Source organism: Rhea americana, unplaced genomic scaffold (assembly GCF_003343005.1).
Source record: "Rhea americana isolate MKP2758 unplaced genomic scaffold, rheAme1 scaffold_132, whole genome shotgun sequence".
Taxonomy (NCBI): Eukaryota; Metazoa; Chordata; class Aves; order Rheiformes; family Rheidae; genus Rhea; species Rhea americana.
The window spans coordinates 2,268,241-2,285,832 of NW_028185395.1; the positions used below are offsets into that span (position 1 = coordinate 2,268,241).

A 17,592-nucleotide genomic window follows, 5' to 3' on the forward strand; every position below is an offset into this window, starting at 1 on the left:
AGAACAAGAAGTTAGAATTGCAGTAAAAGCTGTAAACAAACATACAGAAATAAGTAAACCCAGACTGCATTCTGATCAACATCTGTTTATGAGATGGAAATAATTGCTGTTATTCTTCTCACTGTTCATCACTGTTGCCATCTGCTGACAGAAGTACTTCTACTTACTGCTTAGGGCTGACACATAGCAACAGAAAAATGGGTCTTCAGAGTACAGGCCAGGGCATGTCTTGTCTCCAGTTAACAGTAATTTAATTTAGTTATGCAAATTGTTGCAATATACTGCCTGCTGTACAAAAAAGAAACATGACCAGACATACCTGAGTGTGTTTCATTATTCTAGCTGTTTTTAACAGAAATAAAAGCATGAAAGATCACTGACCAACATTTTTATTGCTACTTTTAATGAGGTAGAGTGAAGTATTTTACCAGTTTTCAGTCTTCAGCATTACTGCAGCAACTCCATGAAGTCGTTGCCATGTAATTCTAGATAACTAAGTTTATACTTCACTTGCTTAAGACCAACATGTCTGTCACTGCCTAAAAGTCATTGTGAATGCAGAAAGCACAAGAGCACAAAAGTCCATTCAGAAAATATTAAGAATAACCATTTGACTTTCCTTAAAATAGGAACATTACAGCATAGGACAAATCAGGTTCAGAAGAAGCTGATGGGAGGCTTCCGAAGAAGAACTCCTTGTCTAACCATTTTCTGAAAGTTAAGCAAAGTTATGAAAGGCCTAGCTTAGCCTTTAATACAAGCATCCAAGTATTAAAGGATGTTAGTTTGTCACTTTAAAGATCTTGTTTTTACAACCAACACGAGAAACTTAAATAATGTCAAAGTAGACAGTAAAGAAAAGTCACTACATCTTTCTCTTGCTAATTATATTAATTCATAGAGAAAGAAAAACCATACTTACCTGTTGTCCATCTTGATAGTTGTCTATACTTAATGTCTGTGTTGCCATCATGGTTAATAAAATGTTAATTATGTCAAATCATCATAACTGAGAAGAAATATTCTAAAAAAAAAAAAGATGTCAGTTACAAAAGTTACTTAGAATCCTGTTTTAAAAGATGAAAAATAGTTTATTGACAATGAAATAGTTATGTGCATTCTCTCAAGAAAAAAATGCCATGTTGGAAATCACAGGTTTCATCAATAGAGTTTGCTGTACCATTTCAAATTTTAACTCAAGATTTCTACTATAAGGATGAGGTCTTGAGTTCACAAACTTCAGGTAAAGCTAAGTATTTATTTTTGTACTACTCTGACTAGCTTATTGTAAGGTCATTCATAAATCTTAGCTCTTTTCTGTTTTATGTTTCTGTGTTTTGAAAAGGCTAACAATATATTGAACATTACGATAACTGAAATAATTGTAGTCTACAACTGCCACTCCAAACATGAAGTGTTCAGAAATATACTATTTAATTATGAGTATGAATCCTATATACCAAAATGCTTGAAAATAGCTTCAGAAATCTATGTCTCAAATTCTGAAAATCCGAAGTTTACTATCTAAGCCATCTAAGCACCAACAAAGAATGGAACGATGCCTAACTACCTTTAAACAACTGGGCCCAAATGACTATCTATTTTCAAAAATGACTTAGTAATTCAGAAGTCTCATTTTTATAGATACTTGATGCTTTGAAAATACTAATTATACTGGTATTTATGATACAAGCAGTTTATGTATGGCATTTCCTCTAAACATTAGCTGTAGTTTGGGGTCTAGATGAGTTAAATTTTTTTTCAAGTCATATGTTCAAAAAAGAGAAAAAAGAATTAGTGTAACATTAGATAAAGTTTATCTATCAAACTAACAACTTACATTTCACTTTCTTGGCAGATTATCAGGCATTAAACCAAAACGGCATAATTCATTAAGCCATTATTGTTAAATATTATCACTGCACTCCATTTTCCTTGACAAGTAGGAGTCCTAAGGTTTTAGCTACTATAAAAATATTCATTATTAAAAAGAAAAAAAGAAAAAAGACAGAGCTCATGCCTTGTAAAAGACTGGATCCAGGAATTTCTTCCAGTTTTTCAGCTCTCTTCCAGTTTTGTCAGTAACACAGAACTAGGTATTAGAATCTTCATCAGCTACAGATCTCAGCCTAAAACTATTTTTTTGGTAATATGTTTAATCACTATAAAATGTTCCAATTGTTTTCAAATCTTCCCTTCACCATTGTATACAACTGCCAAGTGCGACCATTTTGAAGAACAATTTTTACATTCTTGACGTATTCCCCTATAGATTATAATAGTCTCAAGTAAAACGTTTCCTTTAGGAAACATTAGGAAGTCTGCTTCAAGATTCCCTTCTCTGTTTACCTAACAGTTTCAGGCACACAGACAAGTTGTAACTCCTCAGGACAAACCTTGAGCTTTAATTTGCACAAAACTATTCAAAATGGGTTTCCTAAGCATAACTGCTAAACCCTTTTTTACAGCATTAAGATCAGAGTAGTCCATCATGACCATCTAACTGTGGCTTCCTTTACAGACTACTTCATCATCTTTCACTAGCTAACAAGCTGTTACTCTGTGGGAGCCTCTGCCATCCTGAGCACGCAGAAGTACCCTGAGATCCACCAGCACGAACAGACAGGGCAGCTCTTGGTTCTGGCACCGGGCCAGGCGCTTGCACGGTTGCCGTCTGTGGACAACATGCATGCCCCATCTTCAGGTAGTTTGTGGAGCATTAGATAAAAGGTATGCTACAGTCTGGGAACTCATCCTAGAATATGGGGCTTTTTTTGGTTTTGGAGGCAAAAAATAGCTCGTAAGAAGAGAGTCCTTTGCAATGTTTTTAGTTCAAAATGGCACAAGTCTCTTAAGAACAGCCTGGCAGAAACTGTACCCTCACAAGCCAAAACCCACACATGGAAACATTGTGACATTCTGCTGTTTGAGCATATTTTTAATGTACACCAAAAATAAAATATTAGTACATGGAGTTAAAGTACCTCTAGTCAAAATGTTAATATTCTATTTTTTTCCTTTTTGTTTACACAAGCTGGAAGTGAGGAAGACACTAATATTCTTTCCGTCATACAGCTTTACTAGTCTTTCTGGATTTCCCCATGATGCACACTTAGCTATGTTATCACTGAACAAAAAACTTGACAGAACAGACAGACAAAGTATAACCCCTCCCCTAATCCTTAACCTCATGTTAACACTAGTATGAAGAACACCTTTTCAGATTTTTATACAAGCTTTCTCCTTAGACTACTACAACCGTGCCCGCCTGTACCCACCCCCCCACAGTGGGGGTGAAGAGGATTTCACAATCCTTGTATTTTCTTAGGAAAAGATGAAGCTCCTTTTAACTCACCTTCACAACTCTGAATAATCTTTCTTGCATTTTATACTTCCACTAACATTTTGTCTTTTACCTTTCATATACAATACTTTTCCCCAACAACTTGACTTACAGTTTCCTCACTGTAAAGCTGTGTGTGCTTTCTAAATGTGAAATTATACAGTAAATAACTTATGATAAATTCTAATCCTACTTTAAAAAAAATACCTAAAACTGGATCATGAAATACATTTTCATTTTAGTAATCATCTGATCTGCTCTCTCAAATGATGCTTTATGATTTAGTTTAGCTTAACTACACTCCTAGTTCAGCCAGAGAAACATATTTAAGTTATTCAGGTTTGCAAAACTCAGGGTTTCATTTTTTGTGTTTCCTATTAATGATTTCTTTTTTGCCAAAACTGAACTTTTGTTTTGTCATTTAGTCACATGACTATTAATCATACACAAATATATAAGCTTTATTCTGCCTCCAACTTCTACATAGTTGCCATTAATATTAATGAGAAAACAGTGAAAAGATCGATCACTGAAGGCCCCTGCTTCTTGTATACATTTTCCTCTCAAAACAAAGTGCAAACAAAATGTTCTCACCTTACACAAACACTGCAAGGAAAAACAAAAACAATAAAATACAAAACAAAAAAGCATTATAAAAACAGAAACTTCTTAAGTGAGCCTTATCCTATTTTCTGGGGATTGAGCTCAAAAAATGCTTGAGTTCTTTTACAGCTTCTAATCCAAACACATTAAATGACATGAAATAAACTACATGAGTGTCATTTATGGTGTTTTACTATTGCATTATGAAACTAAAAATAACAAGAACCATTTAAAAGTTCTTGCTACATTTGTCTTGGTTTTATAGCTTGAATCCCGCTGTGAACTGTATTTGCTGAAGAGCCCCACTGAGCTCGAACGGCTTTCATAGGCTCAAGTTAACTGTCATTCAGTATCTATTGCTACATCAGTATCTATTTCTTTGAAACTCCCCAAATTTACTGATTTCTCCACCAAAAAAAGAAAAAAAAATAGGCAAGAGAAGACATAAATGCTCTTTCTGATAGAAGTATATCAGAATTATTCTTTCTTATACTTCCCAATCTTTTGAAGTTAAACTTTAAATCAGCATTTGCCATGATAGCAAAGTGCAAGCATCTTTCCAAAAACTGCTTCTCTCTCTCCCAAAGGGCATACATCTTATTTCTTACTGTGATATCAGAAGTACAAACAGATTATCCTCAAAGTTAAAACAGAACTTTTAATATACAGAAATCATTTGGATGTGTCAAATTAATCAAGTAACAGGAAAAAACAGTAAATGTTTTTTAGTGATTATTATAGAGGTTTAAGAAGTTCCTCATAAATGGCTGCTAAAGAAATTGTAGCTGTGGGAGAAAGATGAAGCTCTTAATCAGAAATGAGGAAATAGGAAGAGGTAAAGAGTTTAAGCATGGTCTCTTTAGAGTATCTTAAAGTTAACAGATCTGTGAAATAGTATTAGTGACCCAAAGAAAAACATGAAGAGGGAAGCAACAAGACCTGAAGGTAATGCATTTAAACTGTTGAAGAAGATAAAACATGGCAAGAATTTCAGGTAGGAAGGAAGGAAAGAAGGAAGAGGTACACAATTTTGAGCTAGATCCATAGATTATTTCACCAAAAAAGGGCTTTAATCCTATCTAGAATAGCTGGAAAGGCTAGAATAGCCTATATTTCCCATAAGAGTTTTGCTTCTGACTTAAAATTACAGGAGAGGAAGATTAAGCTGTTAGCAAGATAACAGCTGATGAAATTCAGTGAAGACAACTACGGCAAATCAAGAACAAACTGAGCTAAACACATACTTGCACTGAGGCAATTAACTGAGGATTTACTTTGGTTGACTAAAGAGAAATATCTCCTCATTATCCAGTAGTAGTAACAAACTGTGTTAGACTTCAAGAAAAATGACTGAAAAGGTGTGTCTTTCATTTGGCTTTTATAATCTCACTTAGGATACAGTCTCCAGTTTTAGTTAGCAGATACACAGCCTAAGTGGACGTTCCTTCTATAAACAATGATGCTAGCTGGAGCTGCTATCGCTCCCAGATGTTTATCACTGCCAGCCTGCCAGAGTTAATTATTTCCACAGTTCTACTACTGAGCTCACAAGAATATGTCAATGATTTCTGATCCTTTTTATGTAAAGTCAGCCAGGCTAGTTCAACCCACTGTTAAAGGTGGCTATGATGTAAACCAGCTGATTTTGTCTGCAGCAGACCGCTGTGCACTCATACAACCCCTGCTCTTGGCTGACCTATTAGTGTGGTAATTTCTGGTTCATGCATGGCGATTATCAACTCACAGCAGGACCATCTTTAACCAGAGCAGCTATATCTAATACTATATGGCTTAAGGTATCTGTAGTAGACCTAAGTACACAGGGTTTCTGGATAACTTTGCTTTAAAAATTCCAATTATTCTTCCTGAGAGAAATTGAGAGTAGAAGGAAAACAGTGCATTTGTATTTCATTCAAAGAGTTACAAAAAACAAAAAGAAACTGAGGCTGAGAGAGTCAGCCAGCTTGCTTCATGCAGAGCAAAATTAACTCTCATTTTATTTATTTTGTAAACAACATGCGAGGAAAATCCAAAGGAATGTTTAAAGTCATGTAAACTGGAAGCTGATACATGAATTGCATTCAGAAGTTCCGCTAACAGCTGTAGCAAAACAATTCATAAAAGAACTACACTCTGCAAAACAAAGTCAAAGGAAAAAAATCAAGTTTTTAATAAAAATAAGTACAAACCTGTAAGATGCAGTAGAAAGAAGAAGGTAAATTAAGGAGAGCAATCACAATTAGAAACATAGAAACTTTGGGCAAGTTAAGAGTATCTGAGAAAAAAAGATTAACAGTGAGCTGAAACATGTACATAAAGTGATTACTTAATGTACATCACTCCTCAGTTGGTCTACTTATTCCTTCATAATTAAAAGCAAAGGGACCACCCAGTAATGTTAACATAAGGTGCAAGTAAGATGTTGGAATCTGTTATTATCATTTTTAAGATATACAAGCTACAACAGATGTTTATAAGAAATACAAATAGTTATGCCCCAGGGTATAAACCAACAACTAATTGTCTTAGGGTTGTGAAGAAACTACCCAACAGACTTGTTAACATGTAATTGTTCCTTATAATCTTTTTCCCTATATACTGTCTTTTGAAGTACTTGGCCATACTGAATCTTCCAATCACCAGTTTTTCCTCTAACTGTAGTTAATGCTATTTGTCCATTCTTATTTATTTGAGTACTGACATTTGCTGTATAACGCACATTCTTATATTCACACACAAAACAGAATAGAAACAAAATCAGAACCAGCCTGTTTGACACATCGACTTCACTTTCATCAAAAGGTGTAATGTTTCCACTGCAAGTCATTTTCTAAAGGAGACAAAATACTGGCTGTGAGAAAGCTGCTCACCCCTTTCTTTCAACAGCTTGAAGATGCCATTATCTCATTCCAGCAGAGGAAATTCCACTGATGCACAAGGTAGTGGACAGAAACCTAGGAAATAACGGAGAAAGATTCAGAAGGAGACAACAATATAGAACATATTTCCTGAGACTGACTACCATTTAAAACAAGACTTTAGTTTTATTATGCTCTTATTTCAGAGTTTAAGTAAAGTGACTGAAACAAGGTATTTGTATTTTTAACTCTCTAGCTCCTTGCCTTCTCTATCTCATGCTCTTGTTTGCACTTTCACTTTTCTTATTCAATTTATTCTCCATATTTATGTCTTCTTTGCTGATGCCTGCAAGAGAAGGCTAACATTTGGACTGCTGAATTGCTTTGTGTTGAATATAGAACCTTTATATTTTACTCTCTGGCTCACCATCTGTCTGCTTAGACTAGAAAGAGACATCCGAAAATAAAACTATGAAATGAAATAAGAACAACTCAAGAGCGCTTAAAAGGAAATCCTTCCTTTTAAAAGGAAGGTAAAAATTAAAAATAGGGCCAAGAAAGGTCATTTTTTTTTAATTTCAATCTCCTTCATAATCATGCTTTGATAGCAACAATGGAAAGTATCATAATTATCAATATGATCAAGTAAATGTTTGAAAGAATCCCACGGAATATAGAGAGGAGTGTATGCCATTATTGGTATTATGCGTTCTGAGAAGGCAGGTACTATTACAGAATTATTCAGTCATTTTAAAAAGTTTTCCGAAAATTATCATTGAAAATTTAAATTACATTCAATAGCTTGATGTCCTAAAGCTACTTTAAAGAATAGTAATGCAAAGATTGTGAAAATGCATTTAGAAAACACAACTTCTAAAAAGCATTAAACCCAGCAGTTAGCCAAAGAGCCGATTATCTGGGTGGACGTATTTAGCCAAGTTTACAGCAAGCAAAATTAGCTTGGGGGTGGGTTACAGACACTAACATTGTAGAAAGGCCACCCCAAGTGATACTATGGATAAAACGCACAGCCAAGATCTTTAATCTGATTATTTCTTACAAAGCTCTTATGTTTCCAGTTTTGCCAACTGTATAAGAAATGGAATGAAAATAACTCCAAATTAACATTTTAAAAAGTGAAATGAAGTTGCCACTTATATTTCAGAACCAAAGTTTAACTATGTGTAGTATAGAAGCAATGAATTTTTTGGGGGTTTTTTGACCAGCTCCCAGACAAACAAAATGTTAAGGGATATTACACATCAGTGCTATCTCAGGCTCATGAAACCCTCAAGCTGTAAAAGGCTAGGAAGACACTTTGGAGAGTTACAGGCAGTATATTGCTTTAGTCATTGGTTAGAGATGTAATATTGAGCTAGAAGGAGTTTCAGTCTGACCTGATACATCTGGTTTTGAAGCCTCAAAGTCTTCAAGTTGACACGTTAGTTCTTACCATTTTCTCTTCAACTGTCAAAGATCTATGTCCCCAAAGAATGAGCTCTCTCATTTTCGGAGCTTCTTAATTCTCTCCCAAGAGGTGATATATCTCTTATTTCCTTCTTCCTAGACTATTTATCATCTCTAATTTTGATACTTATTTTCACCTACCTCAACTTACTGGGCAATTTCCAAATAAAGGACCTCTCATTTCACAGAATCTTCCAAACATTAATCATATCCAGATAAACAGAGGTTGTCCGTTCCTTGTCTGTGCTCAGATCACTGCTATAAAGGATGACTACTTTGTCTTTGTAATCTGAAAAAACCTATTTCCTTCATTCAGAAGCAGCTGTAGGAAAGATCTGATAGTGCCACTGCTGCCAGCTCTGACTACTCAAAATATTTCAGGTCTACAGAAGAAAACAGCCCTTGCCTAAAAAGCCTTCACCAGAAGCTCTGGAAATAGGCTAAATTCTAGACCTTGTTGTATGAGACACCAAGGGCAGAAAGTGAGAAGTACTAAAGAAATGCAGGGCCATGTGAAAGATGCTACAAAGGAAAGGCTTTGGCTGAGAAGGAACCAGAGGACATTGTAGTAAGTGCAATGCCTTCTTCCAAAAGACACCTGACACAATTAACACAACAATGTCTACCCTAAAACATATCAGACAAGAAAACAAAGATCTGACTTTGCAGGTTATGCCCTCCCACATACCTTAGTGGGGGTCAAGAGAAGCTGATACACCTTTGTAAGGATGGAGATATTATCTTTACCAAGGCACTGTGGAGCCTAGACTTGAAATTAATATTGCCAATTCTTTTTCCTTTTATCCCCCTTATAGACAAGCTTTAAAGCCATGTTTCCATCATGAAGAAGATACCTAACTATGAAACCATAACCAGTGACAGCTTTCTTCGTTACTTGGAAGTAACGACTGAAGTTTTCACTATAAAGTAAGATATGACCTCGTTTGGTCAAATAAGAAGGAACTCTCTGTTCAGTCATTCTCTCATTTCACATGTCAGCTTCTAAGAAAAAAAAAAGAGAGACTTACGCACATGCTCATATATACAAATATTTACTTTAAAAAAATATATTTTCATGGCTTCAGAAAGTAATAATGAAGCGATATGTAGAGTATATATGATAATATGTCATCAGAGATTCATTCAACATTTGTTGCAATGGATGCCCATCTCCACCAACTTGCCTACAAAGATACATTCAGTAAAATTAAGACATATAAGCTAATGTGAAGTTGACATACACATAATGAAATGTATTAAAATTGTGCTGAATGGGAATGTAATCCTTCTTATTCAGCATCAAAGTGGCTTTCATTTCCTCTATCTTATGTACTTACGATGTACAGTCATTATTTAGAAATACACTTTTAGAATCATGATGCTCTTATTTAGGAATATTAAACCAGCCTCAAGGAGTTACACTACACAGACAGAGCTAAATAGTTATTATATAACAGCTATGCTGTCAGCTTCCCTAGAAGACAAGCCCTAAGAAAGTCACAAACATGATACTCTATTGGAGTAAAATTTACTTTGTGTTTTCCCTTTATTGCTTGGTGATGCAATCAAATAATTTATAAATTAATCAAGACAAATATGAGATTAAATTTAAAAAAGAATTGCGTATTAAAGAAACTGAAAATAAATTAAAATCCACTGCTAACATTGAATTTCTTCAAATATACAAGCTACATTAATACCCATCATTAACTTTCTTTGCCAGTGGAATTTTGAACATACACTATGCGACACTGACTTACTCAGCAAGATCTCTCCAATGCTATACGCACTGTTTTGTTATTACACTAATCTTTATCATCCTTTTTACAAGCCACTCCATTTGATAAGAAGCCATATAAAGTATGCATATCATAGCTTTCTGCTTACATCAACGGATTTCTTGGAGAGCACGCATAATCATGTTTCTTTAATATCCAATTTACCACAGTGCTTCTTAACAAAAAGATTTATGGATGACATCTGCTATAGAAAGACCCTGTCCTACAAACCAAAGATCTAAAAACAAAAAAGAGCCTTATCAAGATGAGAAATCCTAGCCCATCTAGTGACAAAAGAACGTCACCTCATATCCGCGCTCCAGGTAACTCATAGCACTGCAGAAGGAAACCCTGAGGTTGTTTTCCTACCATCTGGAGAATTAAAATCTCATTCTTGCAATCATCCAAAGATTCTCAAATTCAAGAAACTTCCTACAGCACCTCAGTAATCTGATGCTGCTTTATTAACTCCATGAAGTAGTAGGAAGGAACAAAGGGACTGGAAAGAAATTTTGGTTAAAAAGTGAAAACAAAACATGGGAGAAAGCAATTCTCTAATTGCTCCAAAACTGGTAAGGTTTTAGAGTATTATGGAGCAGAAATACTTCCCATCACTCTCTCATCAATTCCCAATGTCCACACAGTAAATGAAGATTCCTTTAGCTATTTTTTCCCTGTATTCTCAACACTGCAAACTGAAGTTCTACGGTTCTTGCCTGTGAACCCTAGAACACACATCATGATTCCTCAAACATACCTGCTTATGGCAGAACAGAGTAGTATTTTTTCTCACGATCTAACCAATAGGCTCCAAAAATCAAAAAAATTATTTAGTACCTAACTTGCTGCTATACTGATAAAAGGACTGTATTAGAAAGATTATTTAAAAAAAATACACATTAACAGAGGGGACATATTAACAATTGCATTGCTAGAATTCATTCTGGTATGACTTTCCTGATTACTTTTTCAAATAAAATTTCATAAAAAAATGTTCAAGATAAAAAAAAAAAATCCTAAACTTCTCCTCCCATATTTCCCCAAGACCTTCTATGTGGATAAACAACAGGTTTGTATGTATGCTAGACATATGTTTCTGTTCTCCTGCTATTTAAGCCTAAAGAAAGTCCACATAAACTTCTATGTGGATCTCTTATTCTGGGAGAGAGGCACTCATTTTATCTTACCCTTCCAAATGAATTTAAGCAAAGCAACATGAAATTCAATTTTAATCTGATTTGTATCAACTCCCAACAAAATATGATCAAAATGAATCTTGTTTTGTGCTTAACATTTTGCAGTTATTTTCATAAAGAAGACACCAAATAAGCACCTATCTCCCTAGGCTTTATTGTTATTAAATAATTCAGTGTTAGCAAATAGTTTACGTAAAATATTATTTGTTTATATTCATGTCTTTCACATTTTTATTTAAAAATTTCAGAAGCTTCGAATGATTCTTTCTATGGCAAATTGTCCTAATGACATCAACAAGCAATTAAAGGAAGAAAGAACAGTTTTAGTCTACTAATACCTGCATTTAAAATACGCTTAAGATGCCAAATACTTACAAAAAAATCTCTCTATATTTAAACATTTCATCAAGATTCATATGTTTTGTTGTCAATGATTTTGTTTTGATGACCTTCTCAATTTCGGAATACTTTTTGAATTGACTTTGGAGCCTCTGAATTATCCAGTCATTAACTTGGACTAAATAAATAAACTAAAATGACAAAGTATTGGTGCTCCTACACCTCTCCTTTGTGAAATCTGATTCCATTTGGTGACTGACTTTTCCATCATCATTTCTTTTTTTTGACTCTACAATTCGGTCAAACACAAACTTTATTTTGCTGTGCTGTTTAGGCCTTAACACAAGTTCTTTTTTTCAAAAAAATATTTAATTAATTAAAAATTCTTCCTTTCCCCCGCTACGTTGTCCACAGTTATTTGGTAAACAGTAAAGCAATGGTGAACCAGAAGCAATTACTTCAATTATTTTTTGCATGGAAAATGTTTTGCATTATACACTCTTCTGTTCCTGCTGCCATTGCTCTTCATGCTCGCGTTTTCCCTATCCATATCCTTGTGCTGCTCAGTCTTGCACCATTCCTTCCTGTTGTTCCTTCCACATGAATGTTCAGCTTGTTTTCCTTCTCAGCTCTTGCCTTCTCTCATTGCCTCTGCTTCTGACCAGTTACTAATTTTGCTAGTACCATCTTTTTCAGGCTTCTGGACCTACTGCATTTCCACACAGCTTCAATTACCATCCCCACCTCTTCCCTCAACGCCCATCTTCATCCCAACACTCAGGTTGGCGGAGAAGCACAACTAAAGAAAAACTAGGATTACACTTACCCATCACCTACTTCTGTGTGATGCATCATGCTTAACTACTTGGTCCAGATGATGACTGCACAGTCAGGTGACATGCAAGGACCAACAGACAGGAAGATACTCACGTTATATGGAATATGCAGATAATTTAGTTAATAAATATTTGCCTAGTAACATGCATGAACCAGTTTTTCAAGCGTTTTTAATTTGTTAAGGTTTTTCTAGAAACAGCCATATGCTCTTCCTCTTCTCTGCATTTCTAAGTTCTACATCTCAAGTGCAGATATTTCTTTAAATAAACCAATCAAACATCTTTCCTCCCTTAAAATTAACGTATTTACTTTCTCTTAATGTCAATTTTCAAAATGCTGAATCATTTTAGCTTAAACTTTCCGGAATAACCCTGCTCAAGCATAGTCATACTGAAATTTGCCATGATGCGTAAGATATAAGCAACTGAAAACAACATCTTAAAAGAAAAAATAACCAAGTAACCTTACTCTTGGTATTACTACTTTTATGGCCTAGAATACGTTTGAATTTAGTGATCAAAGATTGCCCTGGAAGTTCAGCTTATTCAGTAATAAAACATATGTAGAAAAAGCAACACACATTTTCATTCTCCTATTCTCCACGCATGTTATACATTATAAAGCTCCATTTTTTTGTTTTATAATCCCCCTCTGTTTCTTTGGAAAATAAATATGAAAGACTTGGACTTTATTTTGCAAAAGGAAATATTACAATACCCTTTCCCCTTTGTTTCTTGCACTACGTAATTTGAAAAATGTTAAGCAGGATGTAAAGTATAGACAGATTTTGTTTTTAATTCCCTATGTCCTCAAGGAAAAAAAAGAGAGACAATTCCAAATACTCCAAAACAAAGTGAAATAAAATTTGGTGGTATAAAAATTGACCCCTATTTTAGTACACCAGTAGTATGTTGCCATATTCTATTTTTTTTGCTTGAATTTACTGCCAAGCGCAGATGACAGGTACAGCACCATCAGTGTATGAGCTTAAGGGACAGTTATATCAGTCATTTCTCTCCCATTTTCTAAAATCACCTTTTGACAGTTAATATATTTAAATGGCCTTCCTGTTTTAAAGCAAATAGGTGTTTTATACATATATGTATATAAAGTAAGAACATCATGGCCTAGAGTAGTTGCTACACTAAAAAAATAAAAACAAAACCCAAGTGCTTGTTTGAAGACTGATAAGCAAGTATGTGAAGGCAAGCAGGCCTAAGTTTTATTTCCACTTCTAACACTGACTTCCTTTCTACTCTTCAGTAAGACACATGACCTTAGTAATCTCCAAACTGCTGGAAGAGAAACCAAGCTACTGCCCTTTACTCACTTTATAATAGCACAACAATGCTCCATTACAGAAGATTGATCTTTCCAGATTCCTAGCATCATTACTTTTATTTTCTACCCCCCACTTCTGGTTGTGTCTGACAACATCAATATGCTATAGTTATGACATGCAGTCACTTCTATGGTAACACACTATGTAATCACAGATAATGGTATTATTGAATGAAGTGAAGAAACTCCACTACTTTAGCAACATGCAATTATGTTAGGGAGAGCTATCATGGGCTGAGTAAAATGTTTTAGTAACATCTGGCAGCAAGTAAGTGAAGGAAAGAATTCTATCTGCAGCTCTTTTCTTGCTCTTGGAATTCTCTTCTTAGAAGAGCAGTAAGTTGATTTGCATTTTATACAGTATAAGCAGTAGTAAAATAATCCCCTGGAAGACTTAGCATTTGTAAATCCACAGACTCTTGTAACAAGCGAGACTGAAACAACTAGCTGTTGCAAGAGAGAAGTAACATTTCTGGAATTTTGCATTTTATACAAAAAACAAAACAAATTCAGTCTTACTTACACCAAAGTAAAGATATGAACCAACTTCATTGTAAATTCTCACATGTGCTTTCTGCAAAAGTATTATTTGGTTACCGTATCACTAAATAATATTCTGAAAGACATTCTGGACTACATCTCCTTTCATTCAGAGCATTAACAGGGCGATGAGAACAAGCGGTTCCACTATCACAAAACTGGTTCTCTGGATCATTCACACTTGGCTGCTAGTACGTGATTTAGTAACAGTGAAAGAATTATTCTTTTCCAAGAAATTAAAATGCTTTTAAACACTTCTAATTTTGCTATACTCACAATCAGAATTATTACATTGCAGCACTGCATTTACAGTACAGATAAAACAAGGCAGGAAAAAAAATACTGTCTGAAAGCAAAACTTAAAAATAAAATACACATATGCATCTAACAGATACATATCCATTTTATAAGACTCAAGTATTTAGAATTAAGATTTCTATTTTCTTCACACTAAACTTTTTGTTTCACTAATGGAAAACTGCAAAGGCTCAGTTTTAAAATGTTATTTTTAAATATGAATACTTTAAAAAATGAACCCACATCTTTAAAGTGCTATCTAGCTTGAAAAACAATACAAATAAAAGCTAGAAGTTCTGTCTTTGATATTACAGAAAACAAGTAAACTAACTTTTGACATGCCAAAGTGAAGCTTTCAAATTAAAAAACAAACAACCAACATATAGCGGTAACATACATAGAACTTTAAGAGTTCTTAAATCTCTTATTAGGACATATGAAATGGTAACAAGGTCACTTCCAGTTCAACAAACCGCTTTAGCTAAAAAATAAGATCCACTTCAGATGAGACACGTATATTTACTCAATTTGTACTGCCAAAATACATGCTCCCCTCCAAAAAGATCACTCAGCAGATCAATGAAAATGAATAAAATCAGTCATTCAAGTCTCAGTGCAGCGAAATATCCTCTAAACCATACTGTGTTTATCCTGCAAGTGAAGTAAAAGGAGTTATGCCTCTAGCTATTCACACAATTGAAGCTTATGTTAAGAAATCACCATGAAACCTACACTGAAGTTTTCATGTGATACTTTAATCATAAGATGACAAAAAAATACATAAATCAGTAACACTCTACACTGAAAATATACACTTACTTGGATAATAAAAATAATAATAAAAAAGCACTCTAAAAAGTATGCAATTGTTCCTTCAGACTGAATACACGTGAATTTTTTTGTTTCTCCAGAGTTTTTGAAATCTTAATGACTCTATATGGCTAGGCACAAATTCAGGAAACGGTAATTCTGCAATTGTACATTTATTTTATAGAGCCACCTAGAAAAAGCATCCAAAATACATTTGTTGTTGCTTTATATCCTAGTGATGACAAAGTCCACAAATGTATAGGAAGATTTCTGACACAATCACAGCAATTTGCTTCCTAGTTCAGTATAATTCATAAAATATGTACATGTAGCTAACATGGATTACACAGGATTCCAGCACTTCCCTATGTGCAGCTTTATCACTTTAACCACACATATATAATTAAAGCAATGCAACACCAAAGCATACGCAAATTGCGGACAATTTATACCCCATGCAGGAAAGGGAAAAACCTTTGATGTATTCCTAGTATGGATGAGAGTCAGATACACGCATTTACTACGCTAGAGTCTTTACAGTTTCCTTAATCCAGAAAACTAAATTGGTTAAAAAAAAAAAAAAAAAAAAAAAAAAAAAAAAAAAAAAAAAAAAAAAAAAAAAAAAGTGCAGACCATTTTCTTCCTCCCGAAGAACATTCTAAGCAGCATTATGAACTGGCACATTATAAACTGGCACGATTTTGTGAAGAGACTTCTTCAATCAGCTGAGACTTTTAGCACACACAGAAAATGACCTTAACTCTCCCCCCTATTCTCCACAGGATGCTGGCTCAAGTGTTCTTCAACATCTACAAACCAGAACATATGGTCCATGCTCTCTATTTCAGTGATTTAGTAAATGGAACATACACATCATGTTCCAAATAGGAACAAGGACAAAGATGTATCTTGCCTGGACAGCACTTAACTACATACAGCAAGAAAGTAATTCATAGCAGAGCAAAACCATAATTTATAAGCGTATCTAACCAGATCTAGAGATTCATTCTCCTTCCCCCAAACCACATTAATCATTTACTTAGACGTAACTAACTAAAAAGGGGTCACAAACTGCAGCTGCAGATAAGAATACTGTTAAATCCAAAATGACATGGTATATTCCCACTTACGACATCAAAAATATTAAAAAAATAATACAACGGGACAGATAAACTACACAGAAAAGTATCACACAGAAGCGTTAACCACTTATAGTTTTAATTGATGAACTCTGGGCCATACAGATGGTGTTATGGGAATGAGGGAACGCTACTGACTCCTCCACGGAGACCCTGGACATGTGGCTAATTGAGGCAGTATTTCAGGATAAAATCAGTACTTGATTTATTATTGTTTACACACATCATAAATAGGGCCTCTGGGCAATGTCAAGTTTCAGCTCCTAATTGCGGCAGCATAAACACTAAGGAAGCCTCGGTCTAGGTGTCAAGAAGCTTCTACGCTCAACCGAGCCAAGAGACAATGAGGTCACATCATAAAAGAGAAAAAAAAATGGGGGGCTGTTGGGAAAAAAAAGGACCCACCCCGCACGAGCACCGCACACGCTGCCCCAAGCGCCTGCCACTAACAGAATTTGCTTTCTATGAAAGAGAGGAAAAGCAGCAAAGGCAGAGTCGCGGCGACCCCCGGGGCCGGGCGGCACCGCCCCACCGCCGCCAGGCACCGGGTCTGCGCGCAGCAGCGGCCAACGGCCGTTGGCAGCCCACCGCCCCCTCCCCACCCCACCCCGGGCCGGGCCGCGGCGATGGCCGCGCGCCCGCGGCAGGGCCGGGGCAGGTGCGGAGGGGAGGCGGCAACGGCGGCGGCAGCAGCAGCTGCTGCCGCGGCAGTTTTATCTCCGCCACAGCCGAGGGCTTCGCGAGCTGGGCTGGGCTGGGCTGGGCTCCGCGGGGCACGGCCGGGTCGCCAGCGCCTGGCAAAGCAGCGCGGAGGCACGGGGAGTGTGTGTGTGTGTGGGGGGGGGGGGAACCTGCGGGAGGAGGGGGCGAGGAGGACTCCGCGGAGCCGCCGCCGCCATCGCCCACCCGGGCTCTCCGCTCCGCCTTGCCTTCTTCCCCCGCCCCTTCCGCGAATGCCTCCGAGCGCGGCGCTGGCCCTTTAAACACCGCGCCGGCTCCCTCCCGTCGCCCCCGTCCCGCCCCCACCCCGCCGCCGCGTCCCCT

At 36.1% G+C, this 17,592-nt stretch overlaps 1 protein-coding gene across 2 annotated transcripts in view; it reads right to left on the reverse strand.

The window, feature by feature from the left end:
• PKNOX1 (PBX/knotted 1 homeobox 1) overlaps positions 1-17,592 on the reverse strand; it is a 59,982-nt gene that overhangs the window by 30,197 nt on the left and 12,193 nt on the right. Inside the window, exons 1-3 of one of the 2 annotated variants that reach the window (XM_085297944.1) lie at positions 12,411-12,462; positions 6,817-6,900; positions 923-1,024 (exon numbers count right to left, since the gene is read on the reverse strand). In XM_085297944.1, coding sequence (XP_085154070.1) covers positions 923-973 — 51 coding nt within the window. In that variant the 5' untranslated portion in view covers positions 974-1,024; positions 6,817-6,900; positions 12,411-12,462. Of the gene's footprint in view, positions 1-922; positions 1,025-6,816; positions 6,901-12,410; positions 12,463-17,592 lie in introns of those variants that run through there. The other variant, XM_085297945.1, reaches the window with a different exon arrangement.